Below are 24,329 nucleotides of genomic sequence, written 5' to 3'. Positions count from 1 at the left end.
GGCTTCTGGGAGGATGTGCCGGGGATGGCTGGAAATATGCTGAAATAGACATTATGGAGAGGTGCTGTGAGCACAGAGGGTCTTGGCTCTCCGTCCTGTCCTCACAGGATTCTGCAGCTGAAGGCAGTTCTCTTGGCTGTTGCCATGAATGATGTGGGCTCAACTGACTGTGTTCACATGAACAGACATCACTCCCCACTGAAATCCCCAGAGCTGCAAGATGTGCCCACAGGAATGCTCTGTATGCCCAGGTACAGGCTCTCTCTTGATGCAGCAAGGAGAAGAGCAGGTTTCATTACAGATGGAGCCTCAAAGGGATACAGATCCCCCGGCCTGGTAAACATATTGAACACTGTCTGACAGTCCCAGCTGTTTCATGGGATCCAAAACTCTTAGACCTGCCTGGAACCTGTTGCACCTAGGAAGCATCTTACCCACACAAGCACACGGCTACAGGGTCACCCTCATCCGTTCCTCCAAGTGTCTCACCTGCCATAAGTTCCTTTTCTCTCACATTTCATGCCCTGTTCTCTTGGCATATTCATAAGAGTAATTGTGGGTGGTGGATCACTTGATCTGAAGAGGAGACGATTGGCAGGAACATTTCCTGTAGGCAGAAGACAAGAAAACCCTTCAGGACAGCATTGCAGAGTACTCTTGAAAAGGAAGGCTATGCAGTTCTTCTCAGCCTGAGGTCAAATTGTGAGGTGTCAGGCTGATTCCTCTGAAGCCTTTATTCCTGGCTGGACTTTGGCCATTCTGGACACTGCCTTCTCTCTGTCTTTTCATTTGTACTTTACAACATCATTTCTTGGGCTAGTGCTTTTCTCACTGTCTGTCCTATTGTGAAAAAGGAGACCTGCTGGGATGTATGGGTGGCCTAACAGAGTCTCTGTGAGGGCGGTCCTTTAAGGCAAGGGAGCAGATCCTTGGATGTGCCTACTGATCTCACATGCCTAGAGTTCCTCTGTTGACATAATCAAAACCAATGAGTTGCTTTGGGGGTGCTTATGAGGCATGTTTAGGAGACCAGGACGTGGAAATGGAGGAAAGTTGAACTTGGAGATATTAATACAGGTGGGAGTGTTGTGCTGCACTGAGCTCTTGTTCCCTCAGGACTCACTTGAGATTTGCCCTATTGGGGTAACAGTGTCACATCTAGCGCCTCATGCTGCCTGAGCCATTACAGTGTCACTTGGGTTCCGATGGCCTACGCAGGAGCACAGAAGAAGAAGGCACAAGCCTCCACCAAGAAGCAGCAGCTCCATTACCATTTTGGACAGTGCTGGCCTCTCCTCTCTCCTCCTCCTGCCTGGCCTTTACAGGTGCGCCTGGTGGATTTCGATCTCTACTCTCCAGCTTGTACCTGGAAAGCAGAAAAGGCATCACTCTAAATGCGAGGGGGCATTGCACTTTCTTTGCACCTGGTGTGAATAATGGAGACGCAGGAGCATTTGGGAGGTGCTGGGAAGTCCCTCTTTTTTCAAAGCGCAATAGGCAGAAGAGGCCAGATGCTGGAGGAGTATCTCAGCAAGGTGAGAGGCATCATGAAGACCTCCAACGCCTGGAGGGGCATGACCTTTCTCCTCTGACTCTTCCCTGTGCTTCCTGTGAAAATGCCAAGCCAATTTCAACCCAAATCCCCTGTGTGCTTTTGGGATCATCACCCATCTCCTGTTCCTGCTCCTGTTCAGGCAGAACACTTTAGTCCTCTTTCCTACTCCTTTCCAGCATCCTTTCTAATTGCTGTCTCACCCTCCGGATCACTTGCCAGCCTTCCCAAGCTCATCTCCGTGCATGTGTAAAAAAGAACCTGTATCTCCCAGACACGTAATGGAACAAAACACTTAGCACCACGGAAGCCAGGAGAAAGCTTTTTACTTGACTAGGTACAGGCTTTACTTTGGCCTACATACCTCTTTGCCCCTCCGCCAGAAAAAAAAAAAAAAAAAAGAAAAAAAAAAAGAAAAAGAAAAAGGTGACTTAAGTGAATATTTGAAAACACCATCATAAAATATTTCATTCATGCAGATGTCACAGAAGAACAGAAGACATGAAAATGCCCTAAGATAGCAACTGCCAGGAACCTCTACTTTGATGCACATTTTAAAGGGTTGCTCATGAATGGCTTTCTCAGCAGTCTTCACAAGGCTTGCAAACACAAGGTTACAAAACATGCCATGAGCAGCTGCTTGCTTGGCCAGCCAGGGGCTGAGAAGGAAACATACTCACTCGGGAAAGACAATGACATGACCAGAGCAGGTCTGCGAAAGAGCAGTTTCAGAGCCTGAGAGCACCGAATTCCTCATCTGCGGCATCTGCAAACGAGACAAACATCAGGGACATGGTACTAAGAAAATTATCTAAGTGTTCACAGTGGAAACAAACTCTTCTACTGCTTAGAGAAGAAACTGCTTTTGAAACTTTAAATTGTTCTATTCCCATCAGCAGCCCCTCACTTATGCACCATAAGAAGTGGAGAGAAAAAAAGGAGAAGGGCGAGGAACATACTCAGGACTTTGGCAAGGCTCAGCATTCAGAGAGTCAGTTTGCTTAGGTCTTTCCAAATGCAGCAATCAAGGGAGGCAAGCACATGAGAAGGCATTTCACTAAGTGGACCACTGTGTTTTTCCTGCTGTCTAGACCTGATGCCTCCTCAGCTGATGAAGAAGCGGTCAGATGTGGGGTTAACCCCACAGTCTCTCCCAACATCCTCTCCCTCTGGGCCTTACTCATTCTGTGCCTCTGCTTCCTGCCCAGAGAGTGGGGTAAACACCCATCACTGATTTAGACACTGAACTAGGAATGCTACAGAGCAAGAGGACCATGAGAATCCAATCTTGTGAGCAACTGCCATTTGGTAGCCACCTGGGAGAGGCACACTCAGGCCCTCCAACATCAAAGAGAAAGGAATGCAACACAAAGTTGACAGAGAGGTCTGACATCTCCACTGCTCAGGCAAGTGTATCCCATGAGGAGATGAGGCTGAGCTTCCAGGGGGACCCAGAGAAATAATTTTCAACAGCTTAAGGGGAAACAGCTGAGCTTGCTGGCTTACCACACCAGACATGTTCTAGGGAAACCTGGTTTCTGAGGCCATCCTCACAAAAAGGGGCACTAAAGCAAGGCTTTTTGCAAGGAGCAAAGTCTGGTGGGACCAAAAAAAAATACAAGGCCTCCTCTTGTTTTGGCCTTTTTCCTGAGAATGTGGAGATTGGCTCCTGGGTTGTATGAATCTTGGGTGGACCCAGGACACTCCTGCACAGGTTCAACTTCATTGCCAAGTCCTCTGAACACCCAAGACAAACTGTCCTGGTAGCTGGCATTCCTCTCAGCCAGGACTGTCCATGTCCTTCAACAGTTTATGGCAAGCCAGTAGACTTGCATTCCCTTGGGAATTCAAAAAGATGACAGGGAGCACTGGAGAACTGGAGAACTTACCGCAAGAAGGGCCGCTAGCATCTGGTCGGTCCCGTTAAGTCTTTCCAGGAACTCTTTGTAAAATCGCATTTTCATATCTGCCCCTTCAATTATAAGCATGCCAATGTTCTTGAGTACAAACACAACATTCTTCCCACTCTTGATGCAGCGGCGGAAGAGGCGCAGGGTCTCCTCTATGCCAGCCTCCACCCTTTCACGGGGAAGAAGGACGTCTGCGGCTATGTGAGCAAATTTCAGAGGCTCACAAAGCTTATGACCTAGAAAGCAGACCAAGAGGAACAAAGTCACTAGCAGGGCACACTAAAACACAGCATCAACAGCTTTGTGGTGTTCAAGCAAGCAGCTGCTTGAGAACTTCTTGCACTTTCTGGGAAAAATCATGCGGGAAGATGCTCAAAGCACCCTGCAAGCAGATGTGCCAAGTGGGCAGCAATGCCTTCTTCCCTACAACATTGGAAAGAAATGGCCACAATCATCTCCTACGAATGTGAGGCTCGAATGTGAGGACAAGGAGAGGAGGAAGGGGGCTAGTTGCCTTAATGGGTGCCAGGTCACAGGACTTGGGCCAAGCTCAGTCCTTTCCACATTGAGAACGATTTCACGGGGCTATGTCACATGGATGAAAGAAAGAAGGAAAAAGAAAATACACACTAGTGTCCCCTTCTCTATTTGAGGGCTCTGTAAACCTGACTGTGACCTACTACAAGGTGCAAGGGGAAGGGAAAAAGCAGCATGAATGCTGCTATTTGCCTTTACAGAGTGGCAGCTAAAATGAGGTCAGGGAGAGAGGGAGTAGAATGGTAATCGCCATGCTCAGGTCCTGAGAGCTACAAATGGAAGCTGTTTGGAGAACGTGGTGATGGAAGTCTGGAGCTCTAACAGTCACTGCTGAATAGAATTTATGCCCTGCTCAAAGATGTCCCCAAAAAAGGGAAGCCCAAGTTTCAGCATGTCCTCTTACCAGGAGCATAGGCCTTATCATAGGTGAGGCCGTGAACCTCCGCAATACTCTTTGAAAGATGGAACACGGGTCTGTGAACAGTCACAAAGCCGTATTTCCTAACAGCAACTTGCTCAGTCACCACACCAAAGGTGCCAAGCCGAATAACTCTGACTCCCTGCAAACAGGAAGGAAGAAAAGCATTACTCGAGTGCCAGGTGAAGAGGCTTCTAACTGGTCAGCTGCATGAGGATGGAGCTTGGTGTCCTGCTCAATCCTGCTGTGCAAATGGGATGAACGGAGGACTGGGGAAAGCTTTGGAGAACCCTTGGAGAATGTCTTTAGAAGAGCACTTGAGGTGTTTTCATTCCACCTCTTCTCCATGCTCTCAAAAAATGCACGGAAACATAGAGAACTCATCCCTCAAATACCTCCAGTGCAGAAGAAGGGCTTCTGGGGGAGATGCAGAATGGCAGACCCACCTTGTTCAGCATCAGCTGATCTCGAATGTAGTCGGAGACTCCTTCCCAGATAGCAAGGGTCTCTGGAAAAAGAAGTGGAAGACACATCAGGCCCTGTGTGGCCCAGCTCACAAATGTGCAGCACATGGTTAACCAAGGAGGTGACGCCTGCAGTTGTACTCAATGAGCAAACTGAACCCAACCCTGAGAGGGTCTCAGCAGCTGAGATCGAGATGGCATTAATGGGGAGGCCTGGCAGCTCAGGTAGGCCTTCTCCTTCTCACAGGGACTCCTGAGTAGGGTGTCCCGAGACAGTGGGGATAGCGTCAGGGTTGGGAGCCAGGAGTCCTGGCAGCCACACTGCCAAGTGAGGCAGAGGGGACCATGAGCCTGGGCTCTGGCAGCAGTCCCAGCCCCATTCACGCTCCTCCAGCCCCAGGCTTTCCACAGCCATGTTCACAGTTCATGATCTCTGTGAGACTTCCTGAGATAGAGCTCCCAGAGGCCTTACCCTGTGCTGGCAGCGCTGGCAATCGCTGTCCATGAGACCTGCCAAGGCCAGTGTCCCAGAGCTCCATCCTAGTTTCTTTGCTCATTTGCTCTGGATAACGAGCAAACAGGAGGTGATGAGGAAACAGCTCCTCTCCTGCTCCTCCTGTACACGTCACCTCAGCACTGCGCTACTCTGGCCGCCCCTCGCTGGTTCCCGCTCAGGGTCGTGGGCTCCTCGCAGCAGAGCAGAGCCGAGAGCAGTCCCAGCGCGTGGGCTCTCCCAGGCTCATCGCGACATGTGAGGAAAGGTCGCAGCGTGCGCTCTGACTGCTGTGCCTGTGACACGGGATGTCCCCTGTGAGCACAGCCCGTGTCACAGAGGGGTCTGACCCTCCTCACCACGGGCCGTGCCAGGGCTGGCCCTGCAGTGGGCAAGGGATGCATGGGGCACTCAGGGGCTGCCCCATGCAGATTGTGCCACAGGTATTAACCCCATTGGGTCTTGTTCTCCCTGGGCACTGCAACTGCGCTCACATGACCACGGCTGCGCACACAAAGCCCGGCTGTCAGGGAGGGCAACGAGCATCACGCCACACTCACCCCACAGACACATAGTGCAGGTGGCTGCTGCCACCGCGGGAGGGAGCGCTAACCACTGAGCCCACCAAATCATCCAGCTGCTCCTTGGCAGCCACCACAACGCTCTTCTTGCTGCGGCACCCAGCAGCTCCTTCCCTTGACAGTTCCTCCGCCACAAAACCTGCAGGAACCTCTGTTCATCCATGGCCAGCCTGCAGATGCCTTTTGGACCTCATCACTGCAGCATCCTGGTGTCTTGGGTGGATGGGAACTGAGCAGGGCAAGAGAGAGCAGGCAAGAGAGCTCAGCATCTCCTAGCGGGAATGGCTCTGAACATAGAGTGAGCAATTGCTGTTGCAGGGGCTTTGGGCCACTTAACTCTGCACAAGACATACAAGTATATCTGTTTTAATTGTGTGGACCTGAATATGAAAAAATGTCAATCAAAATGAAATAAGAAATAAACTTTGAAGAGGATGTCAAGAAGGAGGTGGTTAGTCAACCCTCTTCTTACTCTACCGTTCTTTGCTTTTATAGCCCTCCTTAATTATGTTTATTTCTTTTGTTGGTAGTGGTCTTTGGAGGAGATTTTGTGTGTGGTCTTTTTTAAGGAAAGGTATTTGCAGTGGAATGCAATCACAGGGTTATGGACATCTGGATCCATTGCAGGTGCCCTTGTCCCCCGTGCTGAGCCTCTGTTGGCAGCCCTGTGGGGCTCTGTTCTCCCACAGGTCCTCCCAGGATGGGAAAGACATTGCAATAGCTCTTTCATGACAGAAACCTGCAAGTTCCTCTCATTAATAACCAGGGAGTCCTTCAGCCTCTGCTGCTGCCCATTTTCCTGTCCAGTCATGGAGGGAGTGCACCTGAGAAGCTCCTATTGCAAATATGGAACTCATTTGCTTGGAAATGAACATCTGTGGGCTTGCCCATGTTCCTCACAGTTCCTCACAAACGCTTGGCTTTGCCCCTCATCCCACTGCAGAGCTGCCTTGTGCAGATTCCCCACAACCTGCAGACAAGCTATCTGCACTCTCTGGTTCAACCACTGCCTCTCGGGCTCCCTGGACCCGCTCCTCTCATAGACAGTACTGCATGTTTGCTAAATCACTCGCAGTATCCCTCCTGGACTGCCTCCATTTCCCATAGCTTTCCTCAACTCTTCCCAAAGCTTCCACATTATCCTAGGAATGAAGAATGCCACATCTCCCCAAGGAGTAACTTGCCGTCATGTGATGCTAGGAAAAGGCGGGAAGGGAAAAACACAAGACATGCAGGAAGCAGAGCTGGCAGGGAGGGGGCACATGACAGGCACTTTACTCTTCTCCATCAGCACAGCATGAGTCAGAGCCCAGCAGCAGGGAAGCAGCCAGCATGAGCCCCCTGTCAGAGGAGGGTCTGCTCAGGAGGAGATCACACTCAAGTGGGCAGGCTGGAGGCTGTGGCCACAGGGATTTTCAGGAGGCACCTTTGTGCTGGCACCATCCACCCCAGAGCAGCCTTCCCATTCCATGCCCAGAGCCTGCAGGAATATGTGTCACATGACAGGGCTCTTCCCTTTGCCGGGTTTTGTTCACGCTCACACACATGGACACGGGCCATGCATGGGCAAAGAGTGACAAAATGCAGACAGACGCTCCAGGTGTTTGCCAAGCCCAAGACCAGACCTCCACCTCTGGAGCCAAATGTCTGTTCTTGGCAGAGGGAAACAATGTGCCTGCTCTGAAGCTCCCGTCAGAGTTAATGACAGGAGTTGCTGGCTCTATAAGCGGAAGGGGGTGGTTCAAAGAATCCACTTGCTTCACAGATGTTCAGGCACAGAGTGTCATTTTAAAATCTGGACTTTTTTGGGAACTTTTTATTTGGCATCTTTTACTTGGGCAATTGGTTGCTGTCCAGCTGATGATGGCAGTCTCTGTCAAAAGATGTTTCAGTGAACTCTGACAATCCATCTGCCTGTAGTCCTCTGTAATCCATTCAGAGCCTGATGCTCTTGATCACCTCACAATGCTCCCAGATGCTAAGGGCCCATCTGGCTGATGGAAGGAACTCACCTCACAGTCAACATCCCCAACATGTCGCTGTAGCCCACCTCTCCCCTCCCCTTGAGCTCTCCTCTCCATGGGGAAGCTTTTCTGATCCGCTTCATGACCTCACAGTGCCTGCCTGCCTGCTGCCCAATCAGACTGCTGCAATGGAGCTGACCTCAGCAAACATCTCCCAGCCAGGCCACCTTGACCTGCCTCTGCCTCTCCCCTCTCCAGGAGCTCTCCTTTCTACTGGGCCTTTCTGCTGGGTGAGGGGTGAAGCCAATCTCGATTTCTATGTGAGATTTATCTTTCACAAGTCACCGTAATGTTACCGAAGGGAAGAGACTGACCTGAACCACCTCTACTGTCCACCTCCTGGAGGGCTTGTGCCCTGCTGTGTTGCACCTCCTGCAGATATAGAGGGGGGGCCAAGTCCCTGTGAGGACAAGGTCTTGCAAACGTGTGTCTTCTTCATGTTGCCTGAAGAAGGCAGGCCTTTGCAAGAAGACATCACATGTGTGAGGGTGACACCCAGCACATATTTCTTTGCTTGCTCATCCTGACCCAGAAGATCTGGCCCTCAGGATGCAAGCCATTCTGTGCAGTTATCAGTGGATGGACAGCCCTGGGGAGGGAGTGTTTGCAGGGACACTGAACTTTGCAGGAGACACACAATAACTTTGTAAAGATGCAGTCTTGATTATAACAGGAATATTTAGAAAATGTCAATAAAAATAGAAAAAGAAAGAAATTGAGAACATGATCTAATTAAACAACATATTTTGATACACTTTTCAGCTTTTACAAAACTTTGCGTTCCTTTCCCACTCTCAGTTTTGTTTTATTTTACTATACTGGCTTTGAGGACGAGAAAACTATTGTGATTTGTATGATCTTTTTTCTTGTTTTGAAAAAGAAAGTTATTATCAGAACTGGTATAAGATGCAGTCACAAGATCATGGATGTCTGGTGTCATTGTAGGGGCCCAGGACTCCTTTGCCCAACCTCCACCTGCACCTAGAGGGCTCTACTCTCCCACATGCCCTCTGCAAGACTTGGCAGCCCCGAGTAGGTGCCTTAGATGCAACAGAGGCTCTTCAAGTGTCACAGGATGCTTGTGGTTAGACACTTGAGCTCTGCCTGAAAAGCTGAGGAGTGGTTTTCAACGTTGAAAAAATGTTGAGCGAACACCCTTTTGTCAGCTAAAAGGGTTTAGTAGTCCTAATGTCATTGGTGTCCCATGCTGAAATAGTGGAAGTTTTCAGCTAGCCAATGAATTTCAGGAGAGAAGCATATTGATTCACCCTTCAACTTGTGTTACCACTGCTATGTCTTTTAAACTGTGGATGTAATCTCTATAATCACATATTTTCAATGTCCTGAGTACACTGATCGTTTCTAAAATTCCCACTGCATCACACTCTCTAAGTATATGCACTTTCCAATGCATTCCCTTTCCCTTCTTTTCTCTTCTTTCATTGAGATTTCTCTCAGCCTTTAGCTGCTGCTCGGAGCTTCAAGGATTTTGAAATGTGCTCCAGAGTCTCCTTGCTTCTTTAGTCAACTCCATAGTTGGCTCTCCTTTCCTGTTTCTCACAAATATTTCTAGGAAGGGAATTCCTTGTGGAGGAAGGTTATTCCTCACTGGAGGCAGTCTGGACGTAACATACAGTTGAGGAATGTATTTTATTTCTTTATCAAATGTACAGTTTCTTTTTATATTTGTAGTTAAGAAGCAAACTTCCTGTGTCTGCAACTAGTTGTCTAAGGAAAGCAGGTGGGAATTGGTGTAGAGGAGCTGTAACATTCAGGTACAGACTTGAACAGAAAAAGTTATATTTTAACAGGAGAGATGCAAGCCCCAGTGGCTGATTAGAGAAATGGAATGTTGGGATGTGAGGAGAAAGTTTGTCCACTAATCCTCATACTGAACATACTGCTTTTCCTACATGTCCAGATTTCATTACAAGACCCTGTGGGTCAACATGAATTGGAGATATCCTTTATTCCGTAAGAAAAATAAAGAGAGCTTAAAAAGCAGGTATCCTTCTTTTCAGGTGCTCACTGGTATGTTCCTCTGGTCTATACACTGCTGAAAACTCTCCAAGTAGCCATCAAGAATTGGAGAACTGAAGAAAAATAGGAGAGTCATGGGTCCTTAGAGCTTTGTTGCACTTTAATGAGCCCTTGGGTGTATTTAGTGCTGAGTCCATGAACCTCGCATCCTGAGAGGAGATTGAACAAAGCCCTCAAGAAGCTGAAGTCAGAAGAAAACCCAAAAGCTTCTTGGAGCATTAATGAGTTTAAGGAAGCAGCATCTTCTTTAAGACCTCAGTGACAGAGACAGCAGCCATAGCCAAGAGGACAAAGAAAGTTCTGTTGGGTCCTTGCAGCTTTGGCAGTGCCCATAGCAATCTCCACCACAAGCTGTCCTGTGGTGTCCCATGCCTATGCCTGTTTCCCCGATAACAGCAGACAACCAAACTGCTTTGTCACCTTACTCTCACCCATGGACCTCCCTACATCTACTCATGTCTCTCTGTCCTCACTTGTTTCTCCTTGAAACACAAAGCCAGGGCATCATCACAGAGATCCCTCAGAGAGACCTGGACCACCACAGGCACAACATGGCAAGTGCTGTCTCCTCTGTGTCACTAATACAGATTATAAAAGGGTCAGGTTCCTGAAGTCATCGCTCTTGCTCCATTTCTCTCTGGGCTCCCCAAGAGGGTTATCCGTTCATCACTGCCCTCTGAGCCTTACCATCCAAGCAGCTTTCTATGCATGAGGTTGCATAACCCTCTAGATGGTAAATCCCTAAGTTGCATGCAAAACTATGGTAGGAGACGATGTCAAACCCTTTGCTAAATTATGGATAAAAAATGTTTGCTCCTCTCCATCTACAAATGCAGCTATTTAATCAGAGAAGGCAATAAAGTTGGTGAGGCACAACGTGCCCTGGGAAAACCATGTGGACTCTGCCTCTACATGTGCCCAGAAATGTGATGTGAAAGGATTCACTTCATGGTACATTCCTGTGGAAGAATTGTTCAAAAGCAGGAACTGAAAGGAAAACTAGGGCCTAATCGAAGTTTTGGCATTACAGAGGCCTGCTTGGGGTGATACACAGTTGCCACTTCCAGGATGGCTGGTGCACAGGGGCTCTGCTCCTCCACGGTTCCCTAGACAACACGATCTGCCCTCCTCGCCACTGCAAAGGGGAGTAACAGAGGATGGAGCGGAGTGAAGACACCGCGGCCAAACTCTGTTGCACACCCTGTGCTGGGCTGCTGATAAGACACACAGTGGCTGTCTAATGGGAGATATACGATAACATGTCCGGTGCTGAGCCAGCAAAGGTGGCAAATCACTCCTTTCATATGAACTTTGCTGGAACTTTGGTCATTATAATGTGAAAACCACACCTCCATCTCAAAAATTACCCGCCTCCGAGGTACAACCACCCCTCACTGATCATGCGCTCTAGATTTGCGGTTGACTGTACCTTTAAATGAAAGCGAGAAACTTTTTCATCAATCAATAACAATATTAAGTATGAGTCTAGTCACTCAAGCTCCACCTGAATGTAAAGAAAAGTATAAAAGGTGAACTAAGTATGAAAAGTCTGGGGGGGAAGAAACCATCCTAACTCCTGGGTCAGTTGACAGGCTGATCCCCCATTCCCTCCCCTCACGCTGGGATGCTGCCTGAGGAGACTAAGAAGTGAGAGGGAAGAATCCATCATAAATTCTGGATCAGTCGATGCGCTGATCCTCCTTTCCTCCCCTTGCGTCAGGACACCGCCTGAGGAGACTCGAGACTGAGAGCCCTCTCCCATCTTCTGGGGTGAGTGATGATTGCACATTCGTACATCAGAGCTAGCTAAAACCCCACGCTCTAGTAGAGAATTTCCTGTACTGACATCCAAAACCTGTTTTGTAAATGTTGCATTTGAATAAATCATACTGTTTGTGAACTCGGCTACTTGTTTAGGGGGAGGCAATCAGACCTACAGTTGGCAGACTGTTCGTGAATCCGATACTGCCAGAGTCGAGCTTATAGGTGATGATGCTATTTGGGAACTCGATTCACTCCTAGGAAGGCGATCGGACCTACGGTCCACAGACTGTTTGTGAATCCGATACTGATTTGATATCTCCTTTTCCCCCCACCACCACTACCACTACGGCTTTCAAACTGCAACATTTTCACAATCCCCTCTCAGTCTTCTCTTCTCCAGGCTAAAGAGGCGCAGATTACTTAGTCTTTCCTCATATGATAGAGGCCAAAGTCCCTTAATCATGTTCACTGTTCTACGCTGGACCCCCTCTAGAAGCTCCACATTCCTTTTGTACCAGGGTCTCCAGAACTGTACACAGTACTCCAAGTTTGGCCTCGCCAGAGCTGAGAAGAGGGGAAGGATGAGTTCCCTCAACCTGCTGGCAACACTCCTGAATGCAGGCCAGGATCCCATTGGCCTTCTTGGCTAAGAGGGCGCATCATTGCTGCCTCACGGTTACCTTGTTGTCCACCAGGACTCCCAAATCCCTCTCCACAAAACGGTTTTTTAGCAGCTCAACCACTAACGGATATTTCTGGAAAACATGTCTCAGGAAATAGTGGTGTTTATTCCAAGGAGTTTCTCAAAAGGGTGCTTCTCTCTCATTTCTGTCAATTTCCTTCCTTGTCTCTTCAGCAAAAGGCAAAGGAAAGGGAAATTGTCCCAGGGCTTCAGATTGGAGGAAAGGCATGAGTCCCTTTCCCTCTTACTCTGAAGTGATATTGCCAGGCCTGTGGGGACACAGAAAAGAAATAAGAAACCTTAGGACTGTCATGGGTTCTTTTTCAGTGCATGAAGATCACTTCTCACCCCCTCTTCTGTCCCTTCACTTGAACCTTCTTCACAACCCTCTAATGCCCCTAAGGTAATCCTAACAGGTCAGCACATGCGCACATTGTCCTTTGGATGTGACTGATGAGCTGAGCTAAAGCAAAACTGTGCATGCCCTATCCCTCAAAGACCTAGCAGGTACCTTCCCACGAGAACCAAAGAGGGCTTTTTCATGTCTTTCCTGGCAATGCAGTAGTAGCATATGTATTGCAATTTGTATAACATATGTATTGCATATAGTATGACCTTCACCCTTTATAGCAAAGCCAGGACAATGTCAGCCAATGGCCAAATGAAGCCTCAGGAAGGCATCTTTCACACTCACTGCCCATAGAAGTGAGTTTGCTTTCCCACAAATCCACAAGGCATATGGATTTTCTTAGTCAGTAGCACATACCTCTTCCACCCACTTCTCCACTCGATTGTTAACTGTCTCAACTGGGGGCATGGCTGCAGGACGGCCCTTCCTCCTGTCCTTTCTTGGCTTCTGGGAGGATGTGCCGGGGATGGCTGGAAATATGCTGAAATAGACATTATGGAGAGGTGCTGTGAGCACAGAGGGTCTTGGCTCTCCGTCCTGTCCTCACAGGATTCTGCAGCTGAAGGCAGTTCTCTTGGCTGTTGCCATGAATGATGTGGGCTCAACTGACTGTGTTCACATGAACAGACATCACTCCCCACTGAAATCCCCAGAGCTGCAAGATGTGCCCACAGGAATGCTCTGTATGCCCAGGTACAGGCTCTCTCTTGATGCAGCAAGGAGAAGAGCAGGTTTCATTACAGATGGAGCCTCTAAGGGATACAGATCCCCCGGCCTGGTAAACATATTGAACACTGTCTGAAAGTCCCAGCTGTTTCATGGGATCCAAAACTCTTAGACCTGCCTGGAACCTGTTGCACCTAGGAAGCATCTTACCCACACAAGCACACGGCTACAGGGTCACCCTCATCCGTTCCTCCAAGTGTCTCACCTGCCATAAGTTCCTTTTCTCTCACATTTCATGCCCTGTTCTCTTGGCATATTCATAAGAGTAATTGTGGGTGGTGGATCACTTGATCTGAAGAGGAGACGATTGGCAGGAACATTTCCTGTAGGCAGAAGACAAGAAAACCCTTCAGGACAGCATTGCAGAGGGCTCTTGAAAAGGAAGGCTATGCAGTTCTTCTCAGCCTGAGGTCAAATTGTGAGGTGTCAGGCTGATTCCTCTGAAGCCTTTATTCCTGGCTGGACTTTGGCCATTCTGGACACTGCCTTCTCTCTGTCTTTTCATTTGTACTTTACAACATCATTTCTTGGGCTAGTGCTTTTCTCACTGTCTGTCCTATTGTGAAAAAGGAGACCTGCTGGGATGTATGGGTGGCCTAACAGAGTCTCTGTGAGGGCGGTCCTTTAAGGCAAGGGAGCAGATCCTTGGATGTGCCTACTGATCTCACATGCCTAGAGTTCCTCTGTTGACACAATCAAAAGAAATGAGCTGTTTTGTGGGTGCTTATGAGGCATGTTTAGGAGACCAGGATGTGGAAATGGAGGAAAGTTGAACTTGGAGATATTAATACAGGTGGGAGTGTTGTGCTGCACTGAGCTCTTGTTCCCTCAGGACTCACTTGAGATTTGCCCTATTGGGGTAGCAGTGTCACATCTAGCGCCTCATGCTGCCTGAGCCATCACAGTGTCACTTGGGTTCCGATGGCCTACCCAGGAGCACAGAAGGAGAAGGCACAAGCCTCCACCAAGAAGCAGCAGCTCCATTACCATTTTGGACAGTGCTGGCCTCTCCTCTCTCCTCCTCCTGCCTGGCCTTTACAGGTGCGCCTGGTGGATTTCGATCTCTACTCTCCAGCTTGTACCTGGAAAGCAGAAAAGGCATCACTCTAAACGCGAGGGGGCACTGCACTTCCTTTGCACCTGGTGTGAATAGTGGGGACACAGGAGCATTTGGGAGGTGCTGGGAAGTCCCTCTTTTTTCAAAGCGCAATAGGCAGAAGAGGCCAGATGCTGGAGGAGTCTCTCAGCAAGGTGAGAGGCATCATGAAGACCTCCAACGCCTGGAGGGGATGACCTTTCTTCTCTGACTCTTCCCTGTGCTTCCTGTGAAACTGCCAAGCCAATTTCAACCCAAATCCCCTGTGTGCTTTTGGGATCATCACCCATCTCCTGTTCCTGCTCCTGTTCAGGCAGAACACTTTAGTCCTCTTTCCTACTCCTTTCCAGCATCCTTTCTAATTGCTGTCTCACCCTCCAGATCACTTGCAAGCCTTTCCAAGAACATCTCCATGCATGTGTAAAAAAGAACCTGTATCTCCCAGATACGTAATGGAACAAAACACTTAGCACCACGGGAGCCAGGAGAAAGCTTTTTACTTGACTAGGTACAGGCTTTACTTTTGCCTACATAGGTCTCTGCCCCTCCGCCAAAAAAAAAAAAAAAAAAAAAAAAAAAACGAAAAGAAAGAGATGACTCAAGTGAATATTTGAATACACCATTGTGAAGCATTTCATTCATGCAGATGTCACAGAAGAACAGAAGACATGAAAATGTCCCAAGGTAGCAACTGCCAGGAACCTCTACTTTGATGCACATTTGAAAGGGTTGCTCATGAATGGCTTTCTGAGTAGCCTTCACAAGGCTTGGAAACACAAGGTTACAAAACATGCCATGAGCAGCTGCTTGCTTGGCCAGCCAAGGGCTAAGAAGGAAACATACTCACTCGGGAAAGACAATGACATGACCAGAGCGGGTCTGCGAAAGAGCAGTTTCAGAGCCCGACAGCACCGAATTCCTCATCTGCGGCATCTGCAAACGAGACAGACATCTGGGACATGGTACCAAGAAAATTAGCTAAGTGCTCACAGGGGAAACAAACTCTTCTACTGCTTAGAGAAGAAGCTGCTTTTGAAACTTTAAATTGTTCTATTCCCATCAGCAGCCCCTCAGTTATGCACCATAACAAGTGGAGAGAAAAAAAGGAGAAGGGGGAGGAACATGCTCAGGCCTCTTGCAAGACTCAGCATTCAGAGAGTCAGTTAGCTTAGGTCTTTCCAAATGCAGCAATCAAGGGAGGCAAGCACATGAGAAGGCATTTCAGTAAGTGGGCCACTGTGTTTTTCCTGCTGTCTAGACCTGATGCCTCCTCAGCTGATGAAGAAGGGGTCAGATGTGGGGTTAACCCCACAGTCTCTCCCAACATTCTCTCCCTCTGGGCCTTGCTCGTTCTGTGCCTCTGCTTCCTGCCCAGAGAGTGGGGTAAACACCCATCACTGATTTAGACACTGAACTAGGAATGCTACAGAGCAAGAGGACCATGAGAATCCAATATTGTGAGTTTATCCCAGACACACTCAGGCCCTCCAACGTCAAAGAGAGGGGAATGAGGTCAACACAAAGTTGACAGAGAGGTCTGACATCTCCATTTGCCCTGGCAACTTTATCCCATGAGGAGATCAGACTGAGCTTCCAGAGGGGGCCAGAGCAATTGTTTTCAACAGCTTAAGGGGAATCAACTGAGCTTGCTGCCTTACCATACCAGACATGTTCTAGAGAAAAATAGTTTCCGAGGACATCCTCACAAAAAGGGGCATGAAAGCAAGGCTTTTTGCAAGGAGCAAAGTCTGGTGGGACAAAAAAAAACCCACAAAGCCTCCTGTTGTCTTGGCCTTTTTTCCTGAGATTGTTGAAATTGGCTCCTGGGTTGTATGAATCTTGAGTGGACCCAGTACACTTCTGCACAGGTTCAACTTCATTGCCAAGTCCTCTGAATGCCCAAGTCAAACTGTCCGGGTAGCTGGCATTCCTCTCAGCCAGGACTGTCCATGTCCTTCCACAGTTTATGGCAGGCCAGTAGACTTGCATTCCCTTGGGAATGCAAAAAGGTAACGGGGAGCGCTGGAGAAATGCAGAACTTACCGCAAGAAGAGCCGTGAGCACCTGGTCGGTCCCATTAAGTCTTTCCAGGAACTCTTTGTAAAATCGCATTTTCACATCTGCTCCTTCAATTATAAGCATGCCAATGTTCTTGAGTACAAACACAACATTCTTCCCACTCTTGATGCAGCGGCGGAAAAGACGCAGGGTCTCCTTTATGCCAGCCTCCACCGTTTCACGGGGAAGAAGGACGTATGCGGCTATGTGAGCAAATTTCAGGGGCTCACAAAGCTTATGACCTAGGAAGCAGACCAAAAGAAACAAAGTCACTAGCAGAGCACACTGAAACACAGCACCAACAGCTTTGTGGTCTTCAAGCAAGCAGCTGCTCAAGAACTTCTTGCACTTTCTGGGAAAAATCATGCGGGAAGATGCTCAAAGCACTCTGCAAGCAGATGTGCCAAGTGGACAGCAATGCCTTCTCCCCTACTACAGAGTAGGAAAGAAATGGATACAATCATCTCCTACGAATGTGAGGCTCGATGGCAGGACAAGGAGAGGAGGAAGGGAGCAAGTTGCCTTAATGGGTGCCAGGTCACAGGACTTGGGCCAAACTCTGTCCTTTCCACATTGAGAAAGATTTCATGGGCCCATGTCACATGGATGATAGAAAGAAGGAAAAAAAAACACTCACTGGTGTCCCATTCTCTATTTGAGGGCTCTGTAAAGCTGACTTTGGCCTACTACAAGGTGCAAGGGGAAGGGGAAAAGCAGCATGAATGCTGCTATTTGCCTTTACAGAATGTCAGCTAAAATGAGCTCAGGGAGAGAGGTAGTAGAATGGTAATCGCCATTCTGAGGTCCTGAGAGCTACAAATGGAAGCTGTTTGGAGAACGTGGTGATGGAAGTCTGGAGCTCTAACAGTCACTGCTGAATGGAATTTATGCCCTGCTCAAAGATGTCCCCAAAAAAGGGAAGCCCAAGTTTCAGCATGTCCTCTTACCAGGAGCATAGGCCTTATCATAGGTGTGGCTGTGTACCTCCGCAATGCTCTTTGAAAGATGGAACACGGGTCTGTGAACAGTCACGAGGCCGTATTTCCTAACAGGAACTTGCTCAGTCACCACACCAAAGGTGCCAAGCCGAATAACTCTGACTCCCTGCAAAGAGGAAGGAAGAAAAGCATTATTTGAGTGCTAGGTGAAGAGGCTTCTGACTGGTCAGCTGCATGAGGATGGAGCTTAGTGTCCTGCTCAATTCTGCTGTGTAAAGGGGATGAATGGAGGAGTGGGGAAAGCCTTGGAGAACCCTTGGAGAATGTCTTTAGAAGAGCACTTGAGGTGTTTTCATTCCCCTTCTTCTCCATGCTCTCAAAAAATGCTAGGAAACGTAGAGAACTCATCCCTCAAATACCTCCAATGCAGAAGAAGGGCTTCTGGGGAGATGCAGGATAGCAGACCCACCTTGTTCAGCATCAGCTGATCTCGAATGTACTCGGAGACTCCTTCCCAGATAGCAAGGGTCTCTGGAAAAGAATTGGTAGACACATCAGGCTCTGTGTGGCCCCGCTCACAAACGTGCAGCACATGGTTAACCAAGGAGGTGACGCCTGCAGTCGTACTCAATGAGCAAACTGAGTCCAACCCTGAGAGGGTCTCAGCAGCTGAGATCGAGATGGCATTAATGGGGAGGCCTGGCAGCTCAGGTAGACCTTCTCCTTCTCACAGGTAGACCCCTGTGGCAGGGAATCCTGAGTGGGGTGTCCCGGGACAGTGGGGATAGCATGAGGGTTGGGAGCCAGGAGTCCTGGCAGCCACACTGCCAAGTGAGACAGAGGGGACCATGAGCCTGGGCTCTGGCAGCAGTTCCAGCCCCAGCCACGCTCCTCCAGCCCCAGGCTTTCCACAGCCATGTTCACAGTTCATGATCTCTGTGAGACATCCCGAGATAGAGCTCCCAGAGGCCTTACCCTGTGCTGGCAGCACTGGCAATGGCTGCCCACGGGACCTGCCGTGGCCAGGGTCCCAGAGCTCCATCCTACTTTCTTTGCTCTGGATGAAGAGCAAACAGGAGGTGATGAGGAAACAGCTCCTCTCCTGCTCCTCCTGTACACGTCACCTCAGCCCTCTGCTACTCTGGCCACCCCTTGCTGGTTCCCGCTCAGGGTCGTGGGCTCCTCGCAGCAGAGCAGAGCCGAGAGCAGTCCCAGCGTGTGGGATCTCCCAGGCTCGTCGCGACGTGTGAGGAAAGGTCGGAGCGTGCGCTCTGACTGCTGTGCCTGTGACACGGGATGTCCCCTGTGAGCACAGCCCATGTCACAGAGGGGTCTGGCCCTCCTCGCCGCAGTCCAAGCCAGGGCTGGCCCTGCGGTGGAGAGGGACTGCATGGGGTGCTGAGGGGCTGCCCTTGCGCTACACAGACTGTGAAACAAGGATGAATCCTCCTTTCACTGTGGGTCTTGGCTTAGTCGGGCACTGCAACTGCGCGCACATGGCCATGGCTGCGCGCGCAAAACCTGTCTGCCAGGGAGGACAACGAGCATCACGCCACACTCACCCCACAGCTGCATAGTGCAGGTGGCTGCTGCCACCACGGGAGGGAGCGCTAACCACTGAGCCCACCAGCCCACTGAGCTGTTCAGGGTGGTTTGCAGTCAGCCTGACTACAAACTGCTGTCTAAGGAAGTATGAAGGCCAAAGTCACTGTGAGAACGAGAAGGAAAAGGGAAGCGAGATCACCAAATTGAGGGATGAGATCCCCCGCTCTGGAGTTTCCGCAGGCGCAGTCCTAGAAAGATGATATAACACAAAGAGGGAGATTTACCCACCCCTGGGTGGTCTTCTGGCACGTACTGGCCCTACGTGACCGGACGCCCCAGGGGATAAAATACGAAGAGCAGATTTGGGGGATGGAGACTCCCAATATTGAGGCCAATGTTGTCTCCTGCGGGGACGCCCGCTATGATTGAGAGCCTGCCAGCCCCTCCAGACTGCTACCTTGGAGAGATGCATGGTCTCGTAATTCTGCTGGCAAGTATTATTCAGTCAGTAACTTTTTCGTATTCACATGTACTAACCAATTCATATTCGTTTGTACTTGTATCTATGTTGTGTTAATTAAGGGCATCATTGTTATTAAGTCTACTTTTTGTCCTTGGATTGCTGAATCCTGAGCCCATTTGGCACATATGGGATGCAAGGAAGTCAAAGGGAACACCTGATAGGTCTGACTGCCTGCTTTGGTAGGACACTCAGCCATGGCTTGAGCACCAGACTGACACAGAGACCTCTCCTCATGATGAGAAAATGATGCAGGGAGTCATTTTTGGCCACACAGCGAGCCCAGGACATGGCAGCCAGGAGAAGGCTTTTGATGTTGCTCAGTAAAACCACAAAATGCACCTGGGCAGCACAGTCAAGGAAGGAGAACTTGCCAACTTCTGCCAGAAAATCCAACATCATTTCTAGTCGAGTGACTGATATGTAACAGATAGCCTTAAACTCTGATGAATCACAGACCAGAACAGCTGCTTAGGAAATACGCTTACAAAAGCATTCACATTATCCAAGTGAAAACCACAGGATGGTCTTCCTAAGAGAAGACTTGAATTCACAAACACATAAAGTTTTAATAGTTCTTTGTTTGTTTTCCTGGCATACTTCCTTTTTTTTTATCTTTCTTTTTTTTTTCTTTTATGTTTATTTTTGGAGCTCTAGCAATGCCAAATCTCAAAGATAAAAATAGGGTTTTAGGAGGGGAAAGTGGTCAGCATCTGATTCTTTATCTACCCACCTATGCATACGAATGAGTAGGAAGACTGGAATTTTTACTCATTGTTCCCATCCTTTCCTTAAAAGAGAATCTTTCTATTACAGGCACAGATCTGATTTTGAATTCTTCCATCTCACTGTTCAGTTTCCCCCTCTCTTTCTGGCACTCCTCAGCATTTCTTCTCTTTCTGCATCTAATTTTTGAGAGCCTCCCATTTTATTGCTATCAGCTATAGCTTGTACTTCAAAGAAGAAGCATTAACTGATGTTACTCTCCAGCAGAACACTTTATTTGAAACTTGAAAACTTCATCTGAAAACATGATTATATGATGAAAATTTAGTAAAACTAGTAATAAAAAATTGACAGCCATTTCTTTTCACTTTACCACTCCATTTTGAGTAGTCTTTCTGTTCCTTTCAGTCTTAAAGCCTTTTGTTCTGATTAGGAGACTGTTTTGTGCCCAACAACCACATAGCACCACACAGACCTCCATCACTGCCTGAAGTGCAGGAGAATGTTGGTGGGGCCTGACACAACAGTGCTGCTGTGAAGCTGACCTTTGAGACATGCTATTCCTCAACATTGGCTGTAATGGGCCACATTCTGACAGAAGACACCATGAATGCTGAGATCCTGTTGAGATTTGTCAAGGATTGACTTCCTACAAGCCACGATGATTCTCATGGCTTTCTGGCCTCCTCACCAATCCCCAGGCAATGGTGCCAAGCATTTTTCCAGGCTTCTTTCATTTGCTGATTCCTTAGGCTGAATATGAAGGGATTTAAAAGAGGAGTCACAATGCTGGAGAGAACAGAGAGGATTTTGTTGAGGTGTCCAGGGTTCACGTGGGAAGGCCTGACACAGATGAAGATGGAGATGCCAAAACCCAGGGAAACAACAGTGAAATGAGAAGCACAAGTGGCAGAGGTTTTCTGCCTGCCCTGGGCAGATGGGATACAGACTATGGTCAAAATGATCCAGGTGTAGGAGAACACAGTCAGTGCCAAGGAGCCGAGGAGCAGGAGAATGGACACCACAAAACCCCTCAGCTCAGCAACCCAGATGTCCGCGCAAGCGAGGTGCAGGAGAGGTGCACTGTCACAGAAGTAGTGGTCAATGATGTTGGGACCACAGTATGGCAGCTTGGCTTTCAGGACCACTAATGGCAAGATCAAGACCACACCACCCACCCACGCGCCCAGAAGAAGCTGGCCACACATCCTTTCCATCATGATGGTGGGATATCTCAGGGGGTGGCATATTGCCACGTAGCGGTCATAGGACATGATGGCAAAGAGGATGAACTCTGTTGCAGCCAAGGAGAAATAAAAGTAGAATTGGCTAAAGCAGCCAGCAAAGGAGATGGTCTTCTTCTCTGACAGGAAGTTTGCCAGCATTTTTGGAACAACAGAGGAAGTCATGGACATTTCAATCAAGGACAAATTGCTGAGGAAGTAATACATGGGAGAATGGAGATGGCAGTCTGTATAGACCAGTACAATGACAAGAGCATTTCCCAAGACAGTCACTAAATAAGCGAGCACGAACACCACAAAGAAGATGATCTCCACTTCATAGCGGTTTGGAAATCCCACGAGAACAAACTCAGTCACAGGCGTGACATTCCCCATCCAAATGTGCTTTCTGTCATGGTGAGAGGAACAGAGCAATACAGTTTCTTTGAATATTTAATTCATTCATTCAAAAAAATATCTTTCCTCACTACTTACATCTCCATTTCTCCATTCCTCCCCATTCCACAAATATTTTTTATTGTTCTTTCCTTCAAAAAAAAAAGGTGGGGCGGGGGGAGAGATAGATAGATGTAAGATGCAGGTCTTTGCTGCCAAGGTCCTTCCACCTCTGTAACACCCAGTCAAAATTGCCATTAAATCACAATATGCAATGCACTCTTTTCATGCTACATTTCCAACTTCCCTATTTGCAGGTCATGCATGCACAAAGCAGCAAAAACAGCTGCAAGGAATATATTCTCCTCTTATGCTTGTGCTTTTGCACTTACCTTCTGCACAAAGAACACCCCATATATTTACATTTGATAACTTGCTGAAGCTATCTGTGTCCAAGTTCCCAAAGAGCTCTGCAGTTTCAGGAACCTGTGGAGTTGCAGCATTCTTCTGTTCCAGCAAATTGTGGAGAGATACAGAATAGAAGTGGATGCATCCTACATTCCCAGTTTATATCATAACAGCAGAGGAACTCACTTTCTGACAGAGTTACAGCATGGCCCAGAGAAGGACAAATACAAAGGAGCAATCCCATGATATAGTAAGCCACAAGACTCAGAGTATTAGAGTAAAACACATTTTTCAGCCCTGCTGATGGTATAAGCAAAGCTGTTATATGTGGGCTCTGATAATCTGAACACCATAGCATGAGAACTGAAACACACATTCTGTAGATTGTGCAAGCTCTAGCTGCTAAATCCTACGGGAGCGAACCTAGTCATCTTGAGAAAACTGAAGCAGTTTATAACTTTGAAACCACCCAAAGCATGTTGTCCAGAAGATAAAGTTCAGGAGGAAGACGGAAGTCTTCTTCTTACGTGTGTTTTTATTTTCTTTTTTAATTAATTATTTATTTTTAGTGAAGACAGCACATTTCAGAGTGAGCCAATTATACCTGATAGACAGTCTTAGAAATGACATAGAGATGATAATTGGCTCCCTTAGAAACATTTGAACCTTGAAAGCTGGCAATTTCTGACTCAGGGGATTCAGGCAGACAAGTCTCACCAGAAGTTTGCAAAAGTAGAAAACCTTTCTTCTTTGTAGAGAACAACAGCATTGCCCAGTATTTCTAATGAAAAAACAATCGCTTCAAGGGTCTTGTCTTTCAGAGAGACCATAGTAATGAGGAGAATCAGCTCACCTAATGGAGCTAATATGGAAGGATCCCACCATGGGCTTTTCCAAGATATGGTCTATCTATTAGAGGCTAGAATGGGGCTAGCTAAGGACTCGTATGTTGACACTTTTCACATTCACTCTGATGAACACTAGAAGGAGATATCCTTAGTGGCATATGGTGCTCTCCTGGGCAGTCCTCTTGTGCTCTTGGACACAAACAAAATATTTTTTTTGTATGTATCTTTGTTGTGCTACCCTCATCAATAGGAAAAAGGCTCTGGCTTGATGCTGTTAAGGCTGAGGCTGTATGTCCGAGCTTGCTGCATGACAGCCTCTAGGGACATTTGAGAGTGTGAATTTGTTGGGGAGGTCTCACAGAACTCTCCTATGTGACAACAGCCAATACAACTGGAGTGCATCCTGGGACACTTACTTGGCCATGTGCTCATCTTTTCCCTCTGAGGGGTCCTATTCCAGACAGAGGCCTGGAGAAAGACGGTGGGCAGCACGTCAAGGGGAGTTGCTACTGCCTCAGACTCACAGATGGCAAGGCAACATTTTGAATACTGATCCCAGTTATGGGCCTCCAGACCAGGAGGGATGAGGGAAACTTTGGAGAATCCAGCAGGAAATTGTAAGGTGCCGACTGCAAAACTCCATTGAGGCAATATTGGGGCATCAGATCTTTTTTAGTGCGGCAAAGAGGAGGCTAAAAACACTACATCAGAAGGTGCTAGGAGACGTGTCCAACACCCTTTCAAGGCATCTCTCATCTATGTCTATTGTCTTTATAATGCTTGGAGATTAGGGGAGAACTGAGATGATGGGAGGAAAGCAAAATTTGCACCCACCGTCAAAAATGACCATAAGGATGATGTGCAAACTAACGGTCAATTAAGCTCAATGTGGTGCTTAGGAAATTCTTGGAGTTCTCCTGGAAGATATTTCTGGACAAATAAAGGAGGAACAGGCAGCGTTGAGTGACCGA

At 48.1% G+C, this 24,329-nt stretch overlaps 1 protein-coding gene across 1 annotated transcript in view; it reads right to left on the bottom strand.

The window, feature by feature from the left end:
- Positions 1-22,102, bottom strand: part of LOC148592320 (olfactory receptor 6M1-like) — a 48,082-nt gene extending 25,980 nt beyond the window's left edge. Inside the window, exons 1-2 of the mRNA XM_088535156.1 lie at positions 21,175-22,102; positions 18,162-18,223 (exon numbers count right to left, since the gene is read on the bottom strand). Of these exons, the coding sequence (XP_088391282.1) occupies positions 18,162-18,223; positions 21,175-22,102 (990 nt within the window). The remainder of the gene's footprint in view (positions 1-18,161; positions 18,224-21,174) is intronic.
- Between the last annotated feature and the right edge of the window lie 2,227 nt (positions 22,103-24,329).

Source organism: Tinamus guttatus, unplaced genomic scaffold (assembly GCF_059628265.1).
Source record: "Tinamus guttatus ecotype Peru unplaced genomic scaffold, ASM5962826v1 Tinamus_guttatus_pri_ptg000618c, whole genome shotgun sequence".
NCBI classification, from domain to species: domain Eukaryota; kingdom Metazoa; phylum Chordata; class Aves; order Tinamiformes; family Tinamidae; genus Tinamus; species Tinamus guttatus.
The sequence above is the reverse complement of the archived record's forward strand: the minus strand, read 5'-3'. Positions and strand labels throughout refer to the sequence as shown.